The following is an 18308-nucleotide window of genomic DNA, read 5'->3' as shown; positions in this document are numbered from 1 at the left end:
GACCTGGTTCCTTCTGACTGAACTGATACGCATGACATTACGTTCCCTTTCAGTGGATTCACTCGCTACAACACATACAGTATGGGACATGTATACTCGCCCCGCAGAGCAGCCGTCAAACCTGGCTCAGAACCATATTCAGGCTTCTAGGGGCCCATAATTAAGAGGGAATAATCTAACAGAATTATAATACTGACAAAAAATAATATGACACTAAATTATTAACTAACTTGTAAAGTTAGTTAATACACAGTTACCCCCGCAGCGGGTAAGAAGGCAGAGAAGGCAATATGCCTCAAACTCAGGCTGCCAAAAACTAAAAGAAAGGAAAGAAAGAGGAGAAGGAATAGGGATACTTCAGAAAGCAAGGTGGGTTTGTTAGAGGTTCATGTGATGGAAAGTTCTGGAATATTAACTTTGTCCAGGTCTATAAGCTGGCTCACTTTCTCCCCATGTTGGCTCATATTTCTGAAGAAAACTCTGGATTTTTACACTTCACTGCTGTTTCTGTTAAATAATGAATGCAGTCAAACGTTTAGCAGCAGTTCTTGTTCAGTCAGTTGACCTCCCCTCTGTTAAAATGACGCCTGGTTCCGAATACATACGTCAAGTGCAGCGGCAGCAGCAGCTGTCAGTCAGCCCCCAGCTCCACCTGCCCCAGAAACAGCCCCAGTGCCCCCACATGAGGAAGGAGGTGAGCAGCTGTGTGTTGAATTAATAATGATGATAAACTTTATGACAATCTCAAATATTAGATTAGAACAAAAAACAATTCACACTGTGGGCTACTGTGACTTTATTATATTCAGTTCACTGTCACTGATGTGATGTACCATATGAAGCCCTGTTGTGTTTTTATGTATGAGCCGACTTAGCTTAACATCTGCTGCTGATGTTCTTCTTTTGCTTGTTTTATCATTCTATAGATGATGATGTTGAAATGATGAGAAATCATGATGGGTAATTGGCCTTTTTTTTTTTTTTTTTTTTTGCTGAGATTTTATTTGGTTCTCCACAGATGATAATTGCTATTATTTTCATGGAAGAGTTTATTTTATATTTAAATGTATTTTTCAGGTGGCTTAATTTTGAGTTTAGAATTAGATTTTCAATGTTGCAGAAAATAAATTAATCTGAATTAATTCCATCAGTGCTTACCTACCTGTTAGCTGTCATGTTGTTCTTTTCTCACAAATAAGGGAATGATAGTCAAAAATACCATCAAAATGCATAGTTTTATGGAAAATAGCATCATAAATTCATCATAATTCATCATAAAGTCTCCTGATCGGCTGTTTGGGGCCGATGAAAATCATTCTTAAATCCCTAGCGGCGCCCCTGCTGACGAGCGTCTCAGTTTCACATCAGTGAAATCAGCTTCTTCTTCACTGCTGCTCTCACTGTGGTGCAGACCATAGTTTTATCTGAACAGGACTCAGTGGGGAGTGTCTGCATGTGTTCGGGGCTAAAATGGGAGCAGAAATCAGGTCGATCCACGTGTTTGTAGTTTGATTGTGACTCAGATTTCTGAAGACACAGAGTCAGTAATGTGAGACAGTTGCAGACATTCAGCTTCAGCTTCAGAGCAGTTCTCTCAGAGTTTCTGTTGTTCTGTGTGTCTGCAGCCTGTCAGGCTGTCTGATCACAGAGGAAGGCTGTGCTTCTCTGGCTGAAGCTGTGACCTCCAACCCCTCCCATCTGAGAGAGCTGGACCTGAGCTACAACCATCCAGGAGACTCAGGAGAGAAGCTGCTGAGGGCTGCACTGAAGGATCCACACACACTCAGGTATGGAGAGGCCTGCTGCAGCCTCACAATGTCTGATAGAGGAGGCAGAGCTGGGAACATGTTCTCTGTCCTGCACTCAGCCCTGTGCTTCTGCTTCCTGCTGAGTGTTACATGAACAATCACACATGTAGGAGCCTGTTTCCTTTGCTCACAGCACCAACGCTGGTTGGACATGAACAGCAGATATTTGTGGAGGAGGTCTCCAAGGAGAACATCTGCAGGAACAACAGTGAGAAGTGTCTGTTGGTCCTCTGACCCTGGATCAGACGCACAGATGGGTCCAGGACATGTTAGCTTAGCTTAGCACAAAGATTTCTAGAACCATGTTCAGCGTACATCTGGAAATGCGTACATGTGGGTTAGACCTGCGTCCTGAGAGAGGATCTGGATGTTTGGCTGCCCTGAAACATTCTGAGAGAAGTCAGCAGAAACAATGTGACCATCAGGAGAGACCATGATGTCAGAGACTGAAGAGATTTCAGCACAGTGTTTGAAGCTCATATTTGGCTTCAGAAATTAGTGAAAAATCAAAGTGAAAATTCTTCCAAAGTTGAAGACAGAAACTTCATCATCTCCATCATCTGACTGCAGAAAACATTTAGTTTGAACTTGTTTTTTATTGGGTTTTCAGCGCCGACATTCAGTTTCTACACTTTTCTCTATCCAGCTGGAGATGATAATTACACACATTATATCCAAATTAAGATCAAAAGCAAACAAGAGACGAACAAAACAAATATCCACTCCCAATTAAATACATTAAACATCCATCCATCCACCTTCTACACCCGCTGAATCCGTCGGTCGGGTCGCGGGGGGGGCCGGAGCCCCTCCCAGCGGGGCCAGAGGCGGGGTTCACCCTGGACAGGTCGCCATCCATCACAGGGCCACATTAAATATGTTAAATCAAATATACACATTCAGACATTCATATGTACAAGCCCACACAGAAATAAGTGATGAGGAAACCAGCACTGAAACATTGTGAGGCTCTGTGTGGATGATGGGAAACAGGTGGCAGAGGAGGAAGGCTAACCAGTCTCATTATGTTCATAAAGAGCCGACAGGACTCCAGCGGTTAGTAAAGATGGACTTTAGGAGCCTTCATAGATATGTAAAGTGCTCCATCTGATGGAGGTCCCAAACCTTCTGGATCCATATGTAAATGAAGGAGGGGTTCAGCCATCTAATAGTTCTACACATCAGTGCTGCTGTGAGTAATATACAGTGGGGTGCGAAAGTTTGGGCAGCCTTGTTAATTTTTCTGATTTACCTTTATAAAGCATTGATTGTTTGGATAAAAAAAATTCTGTTAAATATATTATATAGGGGACAAACACAGTGATATTTGAGAAGTGAAATGAAGTTTATATGATTTACAGAAAGTGTGCAATAATTGGTTAAACAAAAGGAGGCAGGTGCATACATTTGGGCACCAAAAAAAAAACCTTCACTCAATATTTAGTAGATCCTCCTTTCGCAGAAATAACAACCTCTAAACGCTTCCTATAGCTTCTAATGAGAGTCTGGATTGTGGCTGAAGGTATTTTAGACCATTCTTCTTTACAAAGCATCTCTAGTTCATTCAGGTTTGAAGGTTTCCGAGCATGGACAGCTCTCTTTAAGTGACACCACAGATTTTCAATAATATTTAGGTCTGGGGACTGAGATGGCCATTCCAGAACGTTATACTTGTTCCTCTGCATGAATGCTTTAGTAGATTTTGAGCAGTGTTTAGGGTCGTTGTCTTGTTGGAAGATCCAGCCCCGGCGCAGCTACAGCTTTGTCGCTGATTCCTGGACATTGGTCTCCAGAATCTGCTGATATTGATTGGAATCCATGCGTCCCTCAACTTTAACTAGATTCCCAGTCCCTGTACTGGCCACACAGCCCCACAGCATGATGGAACCACCACCAAATTTTACTGTAGGTAGCAGGTGTTTTTCTTGGAGTGCTGTGTTCTTTTTACGCCATGCATAACGGCCCTTGTTATGCCCAAATAACTCTATTTTAGTTACATCAGTCCACAGCACCTTATTCCAAAATGAAGCTGGCTTGTCCAAATGTGCTTTAACATACCTCAAGCGGCTCTGTTTGTGATGTGGGCGGAGAAAAGGCTTCCTCTGCATCACTCTCCCATACAGCATCTCCTTGTGTAAAGTGCGCCGAATAGTTGAACAATGCACAGTGACTCCATCAGCAGCAAGATCATGTTGTAGGTCTTTGGTGCTGGTCTGTGGGTTGACTCTGACTGTTGTCAACATCCTTCGCTTCTGTTTATTCGAGATTTTTCTTGGTTTGCCACTTCAAGCCTTGACTTAAACTGTGCCTGTGGTCTTCCATTTTCTCACAATGTTTCTCACAGTGGAGTAGGGGTGGGCGTTATGGAAAAAATGTTGTATCACGATTTTTTTGCATAAAATCACGATTTCGATTTTTTAATCACGATCTTCCATCCAAAAAAAAAAAAAAAAAGACCAATTACAGTAGAGTTAAGTCGACATGCTGAACCAAAGAAGAGCTAAGGAGTAAAAGAAAGAATTTGGCAATCAACACATTTTAATTCAACTGTAACCCAATTCAAGATGAAAAATAATGATCTAATTGATGACAACTGACACGCAACCGGAAATAGAAAAACGAACCACTGATGACGACTTGACTCCATGATGCCAATTAGCCACAGATGAGCAACGCTGCATGTTCATTTACTGCAGCCACAGTCACGCACTGTCTTCACCAGAGCGCCCTAAAAGAATACTTTTCAACTGTGTAATGTTTGTCACGGTCGCGGTGCATCCCTTTTCTCTTGCACCGTAGTTGACTTACGAGCTAGCGGTTTCCTCATCCGACCCGAGAGTGCTGCTGCTGGCCGTGAGTTTCTCCCGTGCGCCGCCATGGATGTGCTGTGGATGGTGCCGCTGCTGCTGTTGCCATTCCTGATGTGGACCAGCAGCAGTGGGTTAGGGTAGAAGAAAACCCGAACCAATTCCAAATTACAGAGGTGGATTTCCTCTTCTTCACCAGCTCGTCGGCTGCTGCATCGGCGGGAACCAGCATTAAAAAAAAAAAAAAAAAAATCATTATGCTGATTGGCAAAGGCGAACTATACGGTTTCTCTAATTTGGTAGATCGCCTGCGATTCTCCACTCTTCCTCGCCAGTCACGATTTTAAATCGTCAGATCGCGCACCCCTACAGTGGAGACTGAAAGCTGAAATCTCTGAGATATATATCTGTATCCTTCCCCTAAACCATGACGGTGAACAATCTTTGTTTTCAGGTCATTTGAAAGTTGTTTTGAGACTCCCATGCTGCGAATCTTCAGAGAAGATGCAAAGAGGAGAAAAACTTACAATTGCCCCCCTTAAATACCATTTCTCATAATTGGAGTCACCTGTGTATGGAGGTCAAGGGTCACTGAACTTACCAAACCAAATTTGAGTTCCAAAAATGAGTTCGAAAGGTTTTGAAATCAATAAAATGACAACAGTGCCCAAATGTATGCACCTGCCTCCTTTTGTTTAACCAATTATTGCACACTTTCTGTAAATCATATAAACTTCATTTCACTTCTCAAATATCACTGTGTTTGTCCCCTATATGATATATTTAACGGAATTTGTTTTATCCAAACAATCAATGCTTTATAAAGGTAAATCAGAAAAATTAACAAGGCTGCCCAAACTTTCGCACCCCACTGTATTTACAGATGTTTCTCTGACCTCCCATTCAGCCCTTTAGGCATCACTCCTAATAGAGCCACAGTAGCATCCCAAGGTACAGAGCATCAGATACCTCTCCCCAGAGTGTCTTTAGTTTGGGACATAACCAGAATATATGGGTATGACTGGCAGCATGTGCTCCACCATTCCTCAAGCATCAGCTGGAATGGGACCGGCTCATTCTAGATACTATTTCTGGAGTCCTGAAAAATCTGACAGTTATTTTCCTCCTTTCAGGGTGGAGCCTGCTGGAGAACGATGGCTGACACCAGGGCTGAGGAAGTGTGAGTGTGTTCTTCATCTGATTCATGACATCCAGCCATCCTCACACTGTCACATCACTCATTGATCAAAGTGAACAGATGATAGATCAATAACTGCAGCTGGACTGTGTTTGTTCTCTCCTTCAGATTCCTGTCAACTCACAATCGACACAAACACAGTGCACAGAGAACTGAAACTGTCTGACAACAACAGGAAGGTGACAAATGTGAGAGAGGTTCAGTCATATCCTGATCATCCAGACAGGTTTGATGACTATCAGCTGCTGTGTAGAAATGTTCTGACTGGTCGCTGTTACTGGGAGGTCGAGTGGCGAGGAGGAGTTGATATATCAGTGAGTTACAGAGGAATCAGCAGGAGAGGAGGAGACAGTGTGTTTGGATGGAATGATCAGTCCTGGAGTCTGTTGTGCTCTGATGGAGGTGAATACTGTGTCTGGCACAATAACAGAAAAACACCCATCACCTCCTCCTCCTCCTCCTCCTCTGTCTGTAACAGAGCAGCAGTGTATGTGGACCGTCCTGCTGGCACTCTGTCCTTCTACAGAGTCTCCTCTGACAAACTGATCCACCTCCACACCTTCAGCACCACATTCACTGAAGAACCTCTGCATCCTGGATTTAGGTTCTGGTTCAGTTCACCTGGTTCCTCAGTGTCTCTGTGCTGAGTATACAGAGTGTCCTCCTGTCAGAGAATCCCTGCTGAACAGATAGTTCAGGCTGTTCATGTCTGTCTCTTTCACTCAGAAACACCTTTTCAGATTCATGGATTCAGTCAGTTTCTGTTTGAAACTCTTCTGAATGATTCCTTGGAAACTTCTTCCTCTTCCAGTCCTTTAAAGATGGAAGCTGCCATTCTTCCAGGATGTTGTTTTTCTGTGTGTTTCCAGTCAAAGCTTCACACTGAGTATCAGCAGGTTGTGTTTCTCTGCAGCTGACTTCCACTGAGCCCATTCAGCTGAAGTCAGCTGCAGTTAGTTTGCTGCACATGTGACAAACTGTGACATCAGAGAGGAATCACTGAGCTGCATCAGCCAAGATGGATTCCAACCTGCTGACAGATGTTCACTGATTCTGCTCCAATGAGCAGAGGTCTGGTGAGCAGCCGGGGTTCATCCTGATGTTTCTCACATCCACTTCCTGTTAGATGATGAAAGGACACCTGGACTGGAGCTGATTCCTGATGGCTGAATGTTGCTGTTGAACGCTAACAAAGAGGACTGAAAGGATCCTTTACAAACAGCATGTGGACCTGAACAGTCCACAACTTCTGGTTTGGACTGGAAATATTTACTGTTTACTGTGTGAAATATAAAGTTTGCTATGATCACATGATTTAAAGTGAACCGATGTTGAAATCCCAGGGTTTTCATGCATTCACATGTTTAATTTTTCCCTTTGTGTACATGTACAGACAGTAATAATACAGAAAGTAAATGTAATGCAGAAGTAAATAAACTCCAATCTTTATTGATTTATATAGAGAGTCATTTCTGAATAAAATGTGTGTTTAACTGTGTAGCTGGATACCCAAGCAGCTGTAATGTTGGAGTAAAAAAAGACATCCAACCAGGAAGAGAATGTGAAATAAAGAGGCAGATGTGCAGGTTTCCAGCCCACAGAGGAGTCCCAGTCCAGCCGGCTGCTGCAAACAGTGAAATCCTCTTTGTAGCTGCCATCAGGAGTGAAAGTCCCGGCTTTGGGCTGGTTTGTTCAGTGAGGTTTTAAAGCCTCCGGGTCGGCATTCAGGCATCCCCGTGTTGGTGCTTATAGAAGTGACTGTAATGGGACGAGCTGCTGACACCACGATGAGTGAGAGAAAAGGTTTGGAGTTGGAATTTAATCAGAGGAGTCGGTTTCTGAATGGAAGTGTTTAAGAAAGCCATCATCCGAAGAAATGTTCCCAAAGCTGAGCTTTTAGTGAATTCTCAGGAATATTGCGTGTGACCTGTTGGCTCCGGGCGTCAGACTGATTCTGAGCTGTTTAGGAGCTTTGGGCTCAATCCCCAGGCAGTAAAAAAGTATTTAAAGCTCAGCAGCACACAGGTGAGGAAGAAATGAAGCGGAATGGTTGTTTATCACTGTGGTGAGACAACTCAGAGTGATCGAGTGTTTCAGTTCTCACAAGTTGTTTACAATTTAGGGGATTTGATGAAAATCATTTTAGGGTAAAAACTCAGAGAAGGATCAAATGTGCTCACAGTTTGCAGCAGAATAAGCAGTAAAAAAATAATTGGGCCAATATGAAACGTTTCAATAACAACAATTAATTAAAGAAAGTCACATTTCTGGTTTTACACAACTCAGAATATTTCAACACAGTTATGTACGTGTTCGGCACCTCGTGTGTCTTTGTCTGCTATTTGTTTCTGTTCATTCAGTCACATTTCAGTTCATCGAATATTTACACGATTTAGCTCAAATTTAGATTTCTGAACAGGGATACAAGTATTTTATATTTATATTCCCACTTTTCTTCATATATTTCTGTATATATTTCCACATTTATTTCCTTCATCTTTGACAGATCTGTCCTGTTTGTAGCAGTTCAGTAAAAATATGGAGTTTCTGCAGTCCGGGGGCTGAACTGACATCATGCAGTTTATCTTTACACCACAAGAGGGCGACACATCACCTTAAGTGAAGAGTCCCCTTCCTTCACAGTTCCAGCAGATATTAGTTACATTAGAGCCGAACTGAACATGGATCAATAACATTTATTAAGTCCTGATCACTGGAGGCGGCCTTGTTGCCACAAGGGTAGTGAGACAATCAATCTGGCAAAGACTGGTTGCCCCTGCAGCTCCTATAAAGCTGCCCCGAAGAGGGCAGATGAGAAGCAGGTGTGACAGCAGGAGCGATCCAGACTCCGCCCAGGGCTTCCAGGAAATCTGCTCAGCCCCACCTGAGACTCAGAAGCAAAGCAACAACACAGCCAAGCATGATCGGGTCAATTAAGGGTAAACTTCATGTAACCCCTGTTAGATTTGTAGCACTCAGAAATACCGGTTTCCTTGAATGCATTGTAGTTTCCCTTATCGTAGTTTTCTCGTCTGGTAATTGAATTTCTGTAGCTTGCCCTGAACGCATCACCCGCAGTTCTCGGTGTGGGTGAAGGTGTGCCAAAGATGAAAAAACAGGAGGGAAAGAAAGGCAGAAAAACTCCATGCTGCCGCGAAGCCCGCTGTTCTCCAGTTAGCACACGAAGAGAGTTTTCCATGAACATTGGTGAGAGAGCTGCTGTTAGTGGTGAACCATAAACGAGTACCTGCCTCCAAGACGTATTCTGTGAAGAGCAGAGACAAATGTTTGATGAAACTGAACAACGAACGGCTTCATTCAAAGAGACTTTGGACTCTCACATGAGCAGCAGCATCGTGGTGTTTCAGCCCTTTGATGGGGAGTTGGACACATTTCCCCTCCTGTGGGCTCATTCACTCCTTCAGGCATTAAGCTGCTGCGCTGCCAACATTTGGACACAATACAGATGCAGATGACTCTGAGAGCGTGTCCGAGGGCTCAAATGAAAAGTTGATCTGTATGGCTGGGGAACACTTTGCTCAGTTTAACTGAACGCTCACATGTAAGGTAGAAACACACAGTCTCATGTGAGGGAAAGTAAATAAGTGTCCCAGTTAGAATTCATTTGGACAAATAAAAATCATGGTATGAATGAATAAGCACTAAAGACGTTGATCTGATCCGTGATTGAATACAGTCGAGACTGATGGACAATCCCTGCACTTACACACATCTCAAGTAGTTTGTAAAAGGGGGAATAAAAGGAACTTTAATACTTTTCAATTCTCATATTGTTATGTTTCCATGTTGTTGTAGTGGCTCAGGTTTCTAGTATCTAATAATTAAGCTTTGATTTAACTTTATTCCTCCCTGTCTCCAGCCAACACATTCTCATTCCCAAAGCGTCAAAAACTGCAGCTTGGGTAGTGGTCCTACGCTTCAAGAAGTGACGCTGTAGGCACCATTCTAGCGTCACTTTAAGACGCGCAGTGATGTTGGATTGATACGAGACCGTGGCACTGTCAAGTTAGCAACAACACATTTACCCACGTCCGGGTGGAATGAATTAGGAAAATAAATATGCAACCTCCGTTTACACTTTCAAAATAAATCCCGAAGAGAAACGTTTCATATTTTATGAGCAAGAATAATACTACCACTAAAGACTCTAGTGGTTTCTTCCTATTTCATAAATACAAATCATGTTGCAACATTATTAGGACAAACAAAGTTAAACGTTGAGTAGTTAGTTGCACAATCTCTCTATATAAATGTATATTTTATTTATCAAATCACGTGGCTTTACATGTACAATTATGATTATACATCACGGTTATTTTTTTATTTTATTTCTTTGCCGTTGTTGTCGTACGCACAGCTATAGCTATAGCTCTGCGTACATGTATGACGTGTCGACGTCATCTCCTGCGGCGCGCACGTTTCTGCATTTCGATGGATATCGGGAGCTTGGAGCTGTTGAACTTGGAACAGTTGAGGTAAGAAGACAAGTTTTGTTGAAAAGTCAGCGACAAAGCAAATGCAACGATGCTGAGTTATAGATTTGCTCATGATTTGCCCATGAAACATCAACTAGTAGCTATCTGTAGTTAAATACAATAACCTAAAACAGCTAACGTTAGTTTGCATCGCTAAACTAGCCCTTTAACTAGCCAAGTGCTCGCGTTAGCAAGCTAACCCTGTATTTTTCCATCCCTTCACGTAGAGATTGAGGTTTTCCGTGTGTGAGGATGAGTACGCAAGAAGAACGCGATATGTTGGAAAGCTTGGATGAACTGGTTCAGCAGCAGGAGTTTGACGACCTCCTTGGGGGGGTTGAGGCAGGGGCCGCAGCAGCACCTCAACGACCGCTGAATGTGCGGTGGACGCAGAGAGACGCAGACGGAAACACGATTTCCAAGAGGCCAAGTGCGACGCGGAAGCAATCCAGTCATGGTTAGCGTTTTATATTCTAGATATTTTAAATGGTTTCAGTCCTGAATGTCAGCGTAGACCGTTTAGACCAATTCAGTTCTGTCAAGTCCACATGATCTCTACGGGTTTGGTTTTTAACTGATCACAGCAATATCACTTGTCTATAACCAACATTTTGAATTCATTATCAAAATTTTAAGCTAAATGATACCAGGTTAGATCAATGTGCCATTGCTGATAGATCTAAAATCCTGAAAAAAAGAAACGCATGATTTGGCTCACATGAATTATTTTTCCAAAAGAACCCCACCCAAAAATTGTACTGTTAGGTTCTCTATTTATCAACTAATAGTGTAATATAGAGAGTATACATTTAGATTGTGTACAGGTACATTGAAAACAAATATAAGTGTTAGACAAATATGCTGCTTTAAGAGATGTTTGTTTTCTGCATTACAGTTGAACGCCGTCGTAAGACTGGTCTTATTTCGCACCCTAATCCAGAGGTGACCTTTGGTCCAGAGACTGCTTCAGTCTCGGCTGGTATGTATAGCATTACATATGTTCTGTGCATAATGTCTTATATTAATATATATTATATGCAAACTTAACTCTTGAACAAAACAAATTCTCCAAAACAAGCTTTATGAGAACGTATCCTGCTGTTGTTATATATCTGTCATATAATAATCTATTATTGTTATCTGTGTAACAATGAGGTCCATGTTTTTTGCTAGTTGTATGTATATGATCCAAAAACAACCTTTGCCCACTGATACCATGTATTTTCTTGCAATAGAATGTCTTCTGCAAGATCTGCAACACTCCCTGAGCTGTTCTGATGAAGAGCTTACTGAAGTAGCAGCAGACCAAAGGGCTCCTCTCGCTTCTCAGGATTGGAGCATTCGCAATGCTCTCTTTTCTGAGAGATGGAGGGAAAAAAGACCATCTCTTCTTAATAGCATGCTGGCCAAGGAGAATGTGGCAACAAATATCTGCAGTCAATGTGGGAACAACTGCGTGGCTATTAGATGCAGAGATTGCCTCCCTAGTCCCTTTCTCTGCGCTGAATGTGACATCAGCAGACACAGTAAGGCCTCAGTCCTTCACAACAGAGAGGCCATGTGTGCTGGCTTCTTCCAGCCATTGCCTCCAACCACTTGTGTTGTTGAGAAGGCTCTTACAAACTGTGGTAAGTTCCATACTGCTTTTTCTGAGTGAGTTTGTGTCAGTAATTATGAATTAGTCTAACCTATGTGTAATGTCTTTCAGTCCGATTTTTACCTATTGAGATGCCTGTCATCATCTGTGGCTGTCCCCCAGAAGCACTGAGGGTGATCCAAGGGAAGGGAGTTGCTTTGGTCACAATAAATGGTAATGCAAAAGATTTTGTTTGTCCAGTTTAAATATTTATTTTGGTTGTACTCATTTTATTCCTAATTATGTATTTACTTTTGTATTGCAACTGTTGCACAGCAGTTTCCCTTGGGATAATTAAAACTTCTTGAATCTTGAATAAAACTCTGTACCTTTATACAATAACTCCCACAAAAACTTAATGTCTCAAAAATGAGCACATTATGGTTTTACAAATAACTTAGACATGATAGTACCCATCAAGTCAGCAGGCTTTACTGAATCACTTGGAAATACAGTATATGTCACATGCTGCATAACATTCCAAGCATGGCAACTTTAACATTACAGTGATGTAAATGTTATTTTGTAGGACGGTATGATCTCAACATGCCTGAGCTGACCTGTGAGGGATGCCAGGCACGTTGGACTGCAGGACTGGATGACCTCGTAAACAGTGGATACTGGCCTGCCACCCTTCACTTTTCAACAATTTATGAGACAGACCTGTTTTATACATTTGAGGACATGAAGATGGCATCGCCAGGGATGTCCTTTCAGGCCTACTTAAGAATGCTTGAGAAGCGGACTGTTCGCTTTGGCCGCGTCAGTATTTCTTTCTTCATTCTACAAGATCATAAATATGCTGGTGTTTTGAAATGGAAAGGTCTTTGTTTTAAAATGTGTTATGTGCTTTTTCCTTTTAACATAGACTGGTAAGATCTCGTCAGACAGCTTCCAAAAAAGCTTTTTTGAATGGGCTGCTGTACAATATGAGGTCGACTCCACCTGCAAGGAGGAGAAATTCATCTGTCCTGCTTGTACCCCAGCAATGCTTGCTGTCTCGGTGGATGGAAACCGCAAGCATTACCGCTTCAAAAGTACAGCAAGGTATACAATAATGAACACACCCACACTGTTTAAATGGCAAAATAGTCAGTTATGTTTTGTACAAGTAACCTTTTACTATATGACATGTTAAAAGTATAGTTTAGGTGTTTTGAAGTGGGGTTGTATGAGGTACTCATCCATGGCCAGTCTGTTACCTACAGCAGACAGTGGTCAGCCCATCCCCTGCTTGTAGTTTGGAGAAGCAGACAAATGTGTTTTAGCCACATATAAAAGGCCCACCTGGGAAAAAAACAGCATCCAGTATTTAAGTGTATGCTATATCAAGTATATTCCAACCACTTTACCTTGCTATCAGATCTGCAGCATTATGCGTTGTGCGTGGCACAGTTAAGGTTAGATGAAGGAATATGCAAGTTCTACGTTTGAGGCTATGTAGTGCCGAGGAAAAGGGCTGTTTGAACACTGTGTACTGTAGGCCAAACACTGACTATAGATAAGTACCTCACCACCTATCCCTTTTGAAACGTTGAAGTCTTTTTATTTCTTTTTTTTTTTTAGATCTCAGGAGCCAGCCATCTTTGAAGGTGTCTTCATTGCGAAGGATGAAGATGTGACCAAATTTGTGGATCACATCCACAGCAAATCTAAACATGTAAGAGCAGACATGCATTTCTATCTGAATATTATAATAACAATATAATTTGTAGTCTCTCAGTACTCTCATATATTGTGATAACTACCTGTGTACCTAATCTGTTCCTTGTCTCCTTGTCTCCAAATGTATAATTGTTCCCTGTAATTTCTATTGATGAGATTATTTGTCAATTATGATTTTCTGCGATGTAGGTCACTGGACGGAGCAGTTGTGGTGGGGAGTGGTCGGCTGCCAGAGAGACCTCCCAAAGATCAAGCAGCAAGGTGGATGAGGAGGGACTGGAGCTGGCAGTGTGCAGGCACGGGGTCTTGCTGGCTGCCCTTAATATGTTCAGGGGTGAAATATTTGCATACCCAATGTTTTTGCAGCAGCTGCTGGCACCCAGGCATGACATCACCTTTTTTTGTATGGATGTTGTGTGCAAGTATTGGCCATACTTACAAAGAGTAAGCACCAACTGTCCTGAGCTCCAGCCCCTTCAGAAAATGAGACCCTTCCTGTCAGTTGTACATGCCAAAGCACATGACTTCAAATGTGAGGTTGGTATAATACATACATACATACATACATGTATTGTAATGTTATCAAATGACTTCTGTTTATCTGTCTGTATATCTGTTTGTTTGTAAGCAATATTACTCGTAAGGTTTACAACTAATTTACACAATACTTACCCTCCCCCATGGACCAGGAAGGAGCATATTAGATATTGTGACAGTTTCCATTTTGATTAGGCTTTAATTTAATTAGAAATGACTGTTGGGCATTGCTTGAATTGTATTTGCTGTACTAAATATCTTTGATGCTTATGTTTGTGTCCCGCTGTCCAGGTGAAATGGAGTGGTGCAAATCAAGAAGGTGCTGGTAAAACACTGGGGGAGGAAGTAGAGCAGTGTAATGCTTTCCTCTCCAGGATAGCAGTCACCACAAAGCATATGTCAAAAGCAGGTGTGATATAATTGTACCTCTGTATATAGAATTAAAGACATTCATATTATCACAAGTGAATTTTTACAGAACTTATCTTTGTGTACCTGCAGGACGCAATGACATGCTGACACTTCTGGCCATAAGATGGAACCAGCAGAAATGTCAAAACCTGGCTACTGCACTTTCTCAGAGATACCACAAGGTAAACGGAAACAATATTATTTCCCAGCAATGGCCCAGTGTAGATAAATGAAATGCACATGGGCTTGCCACACATGTTATATTTGCATGACTTGAGTGGCATTCATGCACTGTACATGTTGTAATGACCTTTAGGCTATTGTCATGATTTTGCTTGTCATTTTAGACTTCTAAAGCTCTAAATATCCAGATGGGGGACCTGGAAACCCTGAAAGCCCAGCATCAACTGGATGAACAAACTGTGGAAGAATTTGTGCAAGAAGTGAAAGAATGGGCAGATGGCAAGAAAGTGAAACATTATCTGACATGGAAAAACATTTGTGTTGTTTGTGAAGTTGACACTGACTGCAATCACTTTTTTTCCAGGAGAAACTGAGCATCAAGGCACACCAGAAGCTTTGTGCAAGAAGATTGAGGCCCTCACAACCAGCATCAAGATGAGAACTCAACTCCTATACCGGAAAAATGGTATGTTAACATTTTAGACCTTTTCAGATTACAATCTGAAATGTCTCCATACTTACTTTACAATAACAATGTTTATACAGTTCTATAAAGTAGTGTTTCATGTATTGGACCCCCACCTTTGTATTCAAATGAGTTATTTCTCTGGTTTCCAGACAGCAACAAAGGTCGAAATAGGATTCGCCGAAAAATAAGACAGCAGAAGACCACTTTGAAGGCCATGGTCACAGAGTACAACAGTCTTGTTCCAGCCAAGCAAGCGGTGTCCATGGACATTATTCTTGACACAGAACATCCCTGGCCTTGGCAAATTACACAGAGTGGTATGCATTTCATGTACTGTGCGTATTCTTCAGTGATGGAGGATCATATCCTGTACTTAAAACTATATACAAAGTAAAAATACTAATACTACACAGTAAAAATATACTCCGATTACTGATATGAGTTAAATGTTACTTCAGTAAAAGTATAATCAGTAAAGTAAACTTAAAAGTATTAAAAGTTGAAGTTCAATAATTGAAATTAAGTAAAATAAAGGAGCATAAAGAGAGAAGTACCACTTCAAATTTATACTTACTATATGTACGGTACTTCAGTGAATACACATTTCATCACTAGTATTCTTATATTTAGGTGTTCCAGTGGACATACATGCATACCGACATAGTATGCATATGTATGATAGAAATTATCTCTAAGGCCACATGCTATTTACAGTGGTCTGAACTTTTCATATCAATGCATTACAGGCTCTGCTGATTTCAGCACAAAGAAGGACGTCTTCGACAGGGTCATGGGTGTTCGAAGGCTTCAAGAGGAGAAGAAGATCCTTGTCAAAGAAATGAAGCAGCACTGGGAGTCCCTCAAAGCCCATGCCAGGGTCTTGTCTGAGTTGTCTCATCATCAGAGCGAAGACACCATGCAAAGTAAATACAGCCGTGTACTTGAATTTTTGTATCTCCTATGATTCATCAAGTTATGTTTATATTTTGAAAGACTTTGTTGTTTGTCTGGATAGTGACCCTTTTTATCCCTTCTTAAGGACTTCTAACAGAGAACGCAAAGAAGGGTCGCACCTCCCTCATCCGCAGGAGGCAGTGGGAGATGAGAGAACTGCAGCGGCATACAAGAAAACACTACCTGCATGTGCTGTCATCAGCAGCTGACAGAATGGACACAGATGAGAGTTCAGATGAGTTTGAAATTAGCTCTGAAGATTCAGAATCGGATGTGGATGTAGTGGAATAAATTGTAGTGCTATTGGCCTCATGCTCTAAATGCACCTGTACTATAAATATGACTGAATGTTTGACAGTATCCATAAAAATAACTTGTGTGTTCATTGTCAGGTTTAAGTTGGAGATGACAGTTTTTCTTGTTTGTATTTAGTTGCTTTTTGTTTTTGCGATGTTTCATAAAGTTTGATTGTTGTTCTGGGTTGTGGGAAGTTCCTGTTTAATGTTGTATTTACACCTTTACTACACAAATCACTGTCCTGTACAGTCTTATCTTTGATGTTCTTTCTTAGGGGTTTTGTTTCCAGTTGATCTTTATTGTTTAATTGTGAAATTAAAAAAAGCACAGTGGAGCTACTTTTGTGATTGTGTCTATGAATGTTACTGCTATTTTAGGTTGGACTTAGTTTTTATTAAGTGCATATTTGAGCAATTCCCACATGTTTTCAGAGTACATTAATTCAGTATATGGCAAGAGGAGAGATTCAGAGGACGTACATAGGATTTTCATTATATTAACAGTGTTTTGATGTAATTATATATTACAACATCTAACTGGACAAGGGTTGATTGTGTTAGCAAACCACATTTCATCATCATATATCAACTCTTTCATCACATCTATTAATCAGCCTGACTTTTTCCATTAAAGCAGACATGTACATCAATGGTTATGTAGGCTTAAGCAAGTATCAGAATCAGAAATACTTTAATAATTATTAATAATTATTAATATTTAATCCCAGGGGAATTACATTTCCGTAGCAAATATAGTGGACGGCAATTTGTAGTGGAATAAAAATGACTATTTTACTCTGAAGTGTAAGGGTGTAAAAGCATAAACTGACACGAAGAAAAGATAAAGTAAACTACAACTACTGTACTAAATTACAGTACTTTGGTTCTTCGTTACATTCCACACATTGACACAGGGACATAGGGAAAGCACCCAGTATATTCAAATGACTATAGTTATGATTATGACTATATATATAATTTTATACATATATATATATATATATATATATATATATTATTTATATAGATAGATAGATAGATAGATAGATAGATAGATAGATAGATATGGATATATAAATATATAGATAGATATAGATTTTACTATATAGATCAATACCTTGAAGGTTTTTACCAAGTATAAGCAAAAATTTCCAGGCTGGAGTCTCAAAGGGTCTCAGGAGCTACACCTGATAGAGGCTGTCACCAAACAGAGGTGAAGATTAAACTTTGTGGTAGGCCAAAATTAAAGACATTTTTGGAAAGGCCTTGACCTGATGAGTAACATATGTCATTGTGAAGATCCTAAGTGGCTCCTACCCTGAGATATTGACCTCTGAACCATGACCTTAGTGCATGTTGGAAGGCTTGTCATTCAGCAACAGAACAAGCTACAGACATGGGACCAACTATGATAGAGAGCTCTTGACTTCACCTATGTGACTATAGCCATATGAGTATAGTCACCAAGTAGGGGCACTGTCAAATATGATCAAATTTAACAATAAAATATTTAAAATCTGATAACACAAACGTGTTTCCCACTCCTTTAAATCTCCCATTATACTTTATTTATAATTTAGTATTTACAACTTCGATTTCTAGGAAATATACAATTTTAAAAAATAAACTACAATTCCCTTGTGCCGCGCCATGCAGCTTGATACAAATCAGCACCATGTTTGTAGTTCTTCTGGTTTGTAAAGTATTGTTGAGAATAGGGTTGTAAAAAGATATATATAAAAAAGATATCAAATATTAAGTGCAGCCGAACTGGTTTTTACACTTTATTTAGTTGATTGATGTTTTAAAAAAGTAGAAATGTTGGTCTATATAGTGTATATATGTGTG

General features: G+C 40.8%; 1 protein-coding gene across 2 annotated transcripts; it reads left to right on the top strand.

The window, feature by feature from the left end:
* Window positions 1–10247: 10247 nt before the first annotated feature.
* LOC142391554 (uncharacterized) lies at window positions 10248–16829 on the top strand. Of its 2 annotated transcripts, XM_075477407.1 has the most exons (16): window positions 10248–10309; window positions 10537–10766; window positions 11205–11288; window positions 11545–11937; window positions 12018–12119; window positions 12475–12707; window positions 12814–12992; window positions 13512–13605; window positions 13800–14147; window positions 14439–14556; window positions 14649–14740; window positions 14906–15028; window positions 15106–15207; window positions 15360–15527; window positions 15957–16133; window positions 16250–16829. In XM_075477407.1, exons 2-13 carry the CDS (start codon window positions 10562–10564, stop codon window positions 15178–15180), a joined length of 2046 nt encoding a protein of 681 aa, XP_075333522.1. In that variant the 5' UTR covers window positions 10248–10309; window positions 10537–10561; the 3' UTR covers window positions 15181–15207; window positions 15360–15527; window positions 15957–16133; window positions 16250–16829. The 2 variants fall into 2 exon arrangements, with proteins under 2 accessions (XP_075333522.1, XP_075333521.1); XM_075477406.1 differs by lacking the exons at window positions 15360–15527; window positions 15957–16133; window positions 16250–16829 and having other exon boundaries at window positions 14906–15199.
* The last annotated feature ends 1479 nt before the right edge of the window (window positions 16830–18308 follow it).

This window comes from Odontesthes bonariensis, chromosome 11 (assembly GCF_027942865.1).
Source record: "Odontesthes bonariensis isolate fOdoBon6 chromosome 11, fOdoBon6.hap1, whole genome shotgun sequence".
NCBI lineage: Eukaryota > Metazoa > Chordata > Actinopteri > Atheriniformes > Atherinopsidae > Odontesthes > Odontesthes bonariensis.
This window is presented reverse-complemented; position numbering and strand designations above follow the sequence as displayed.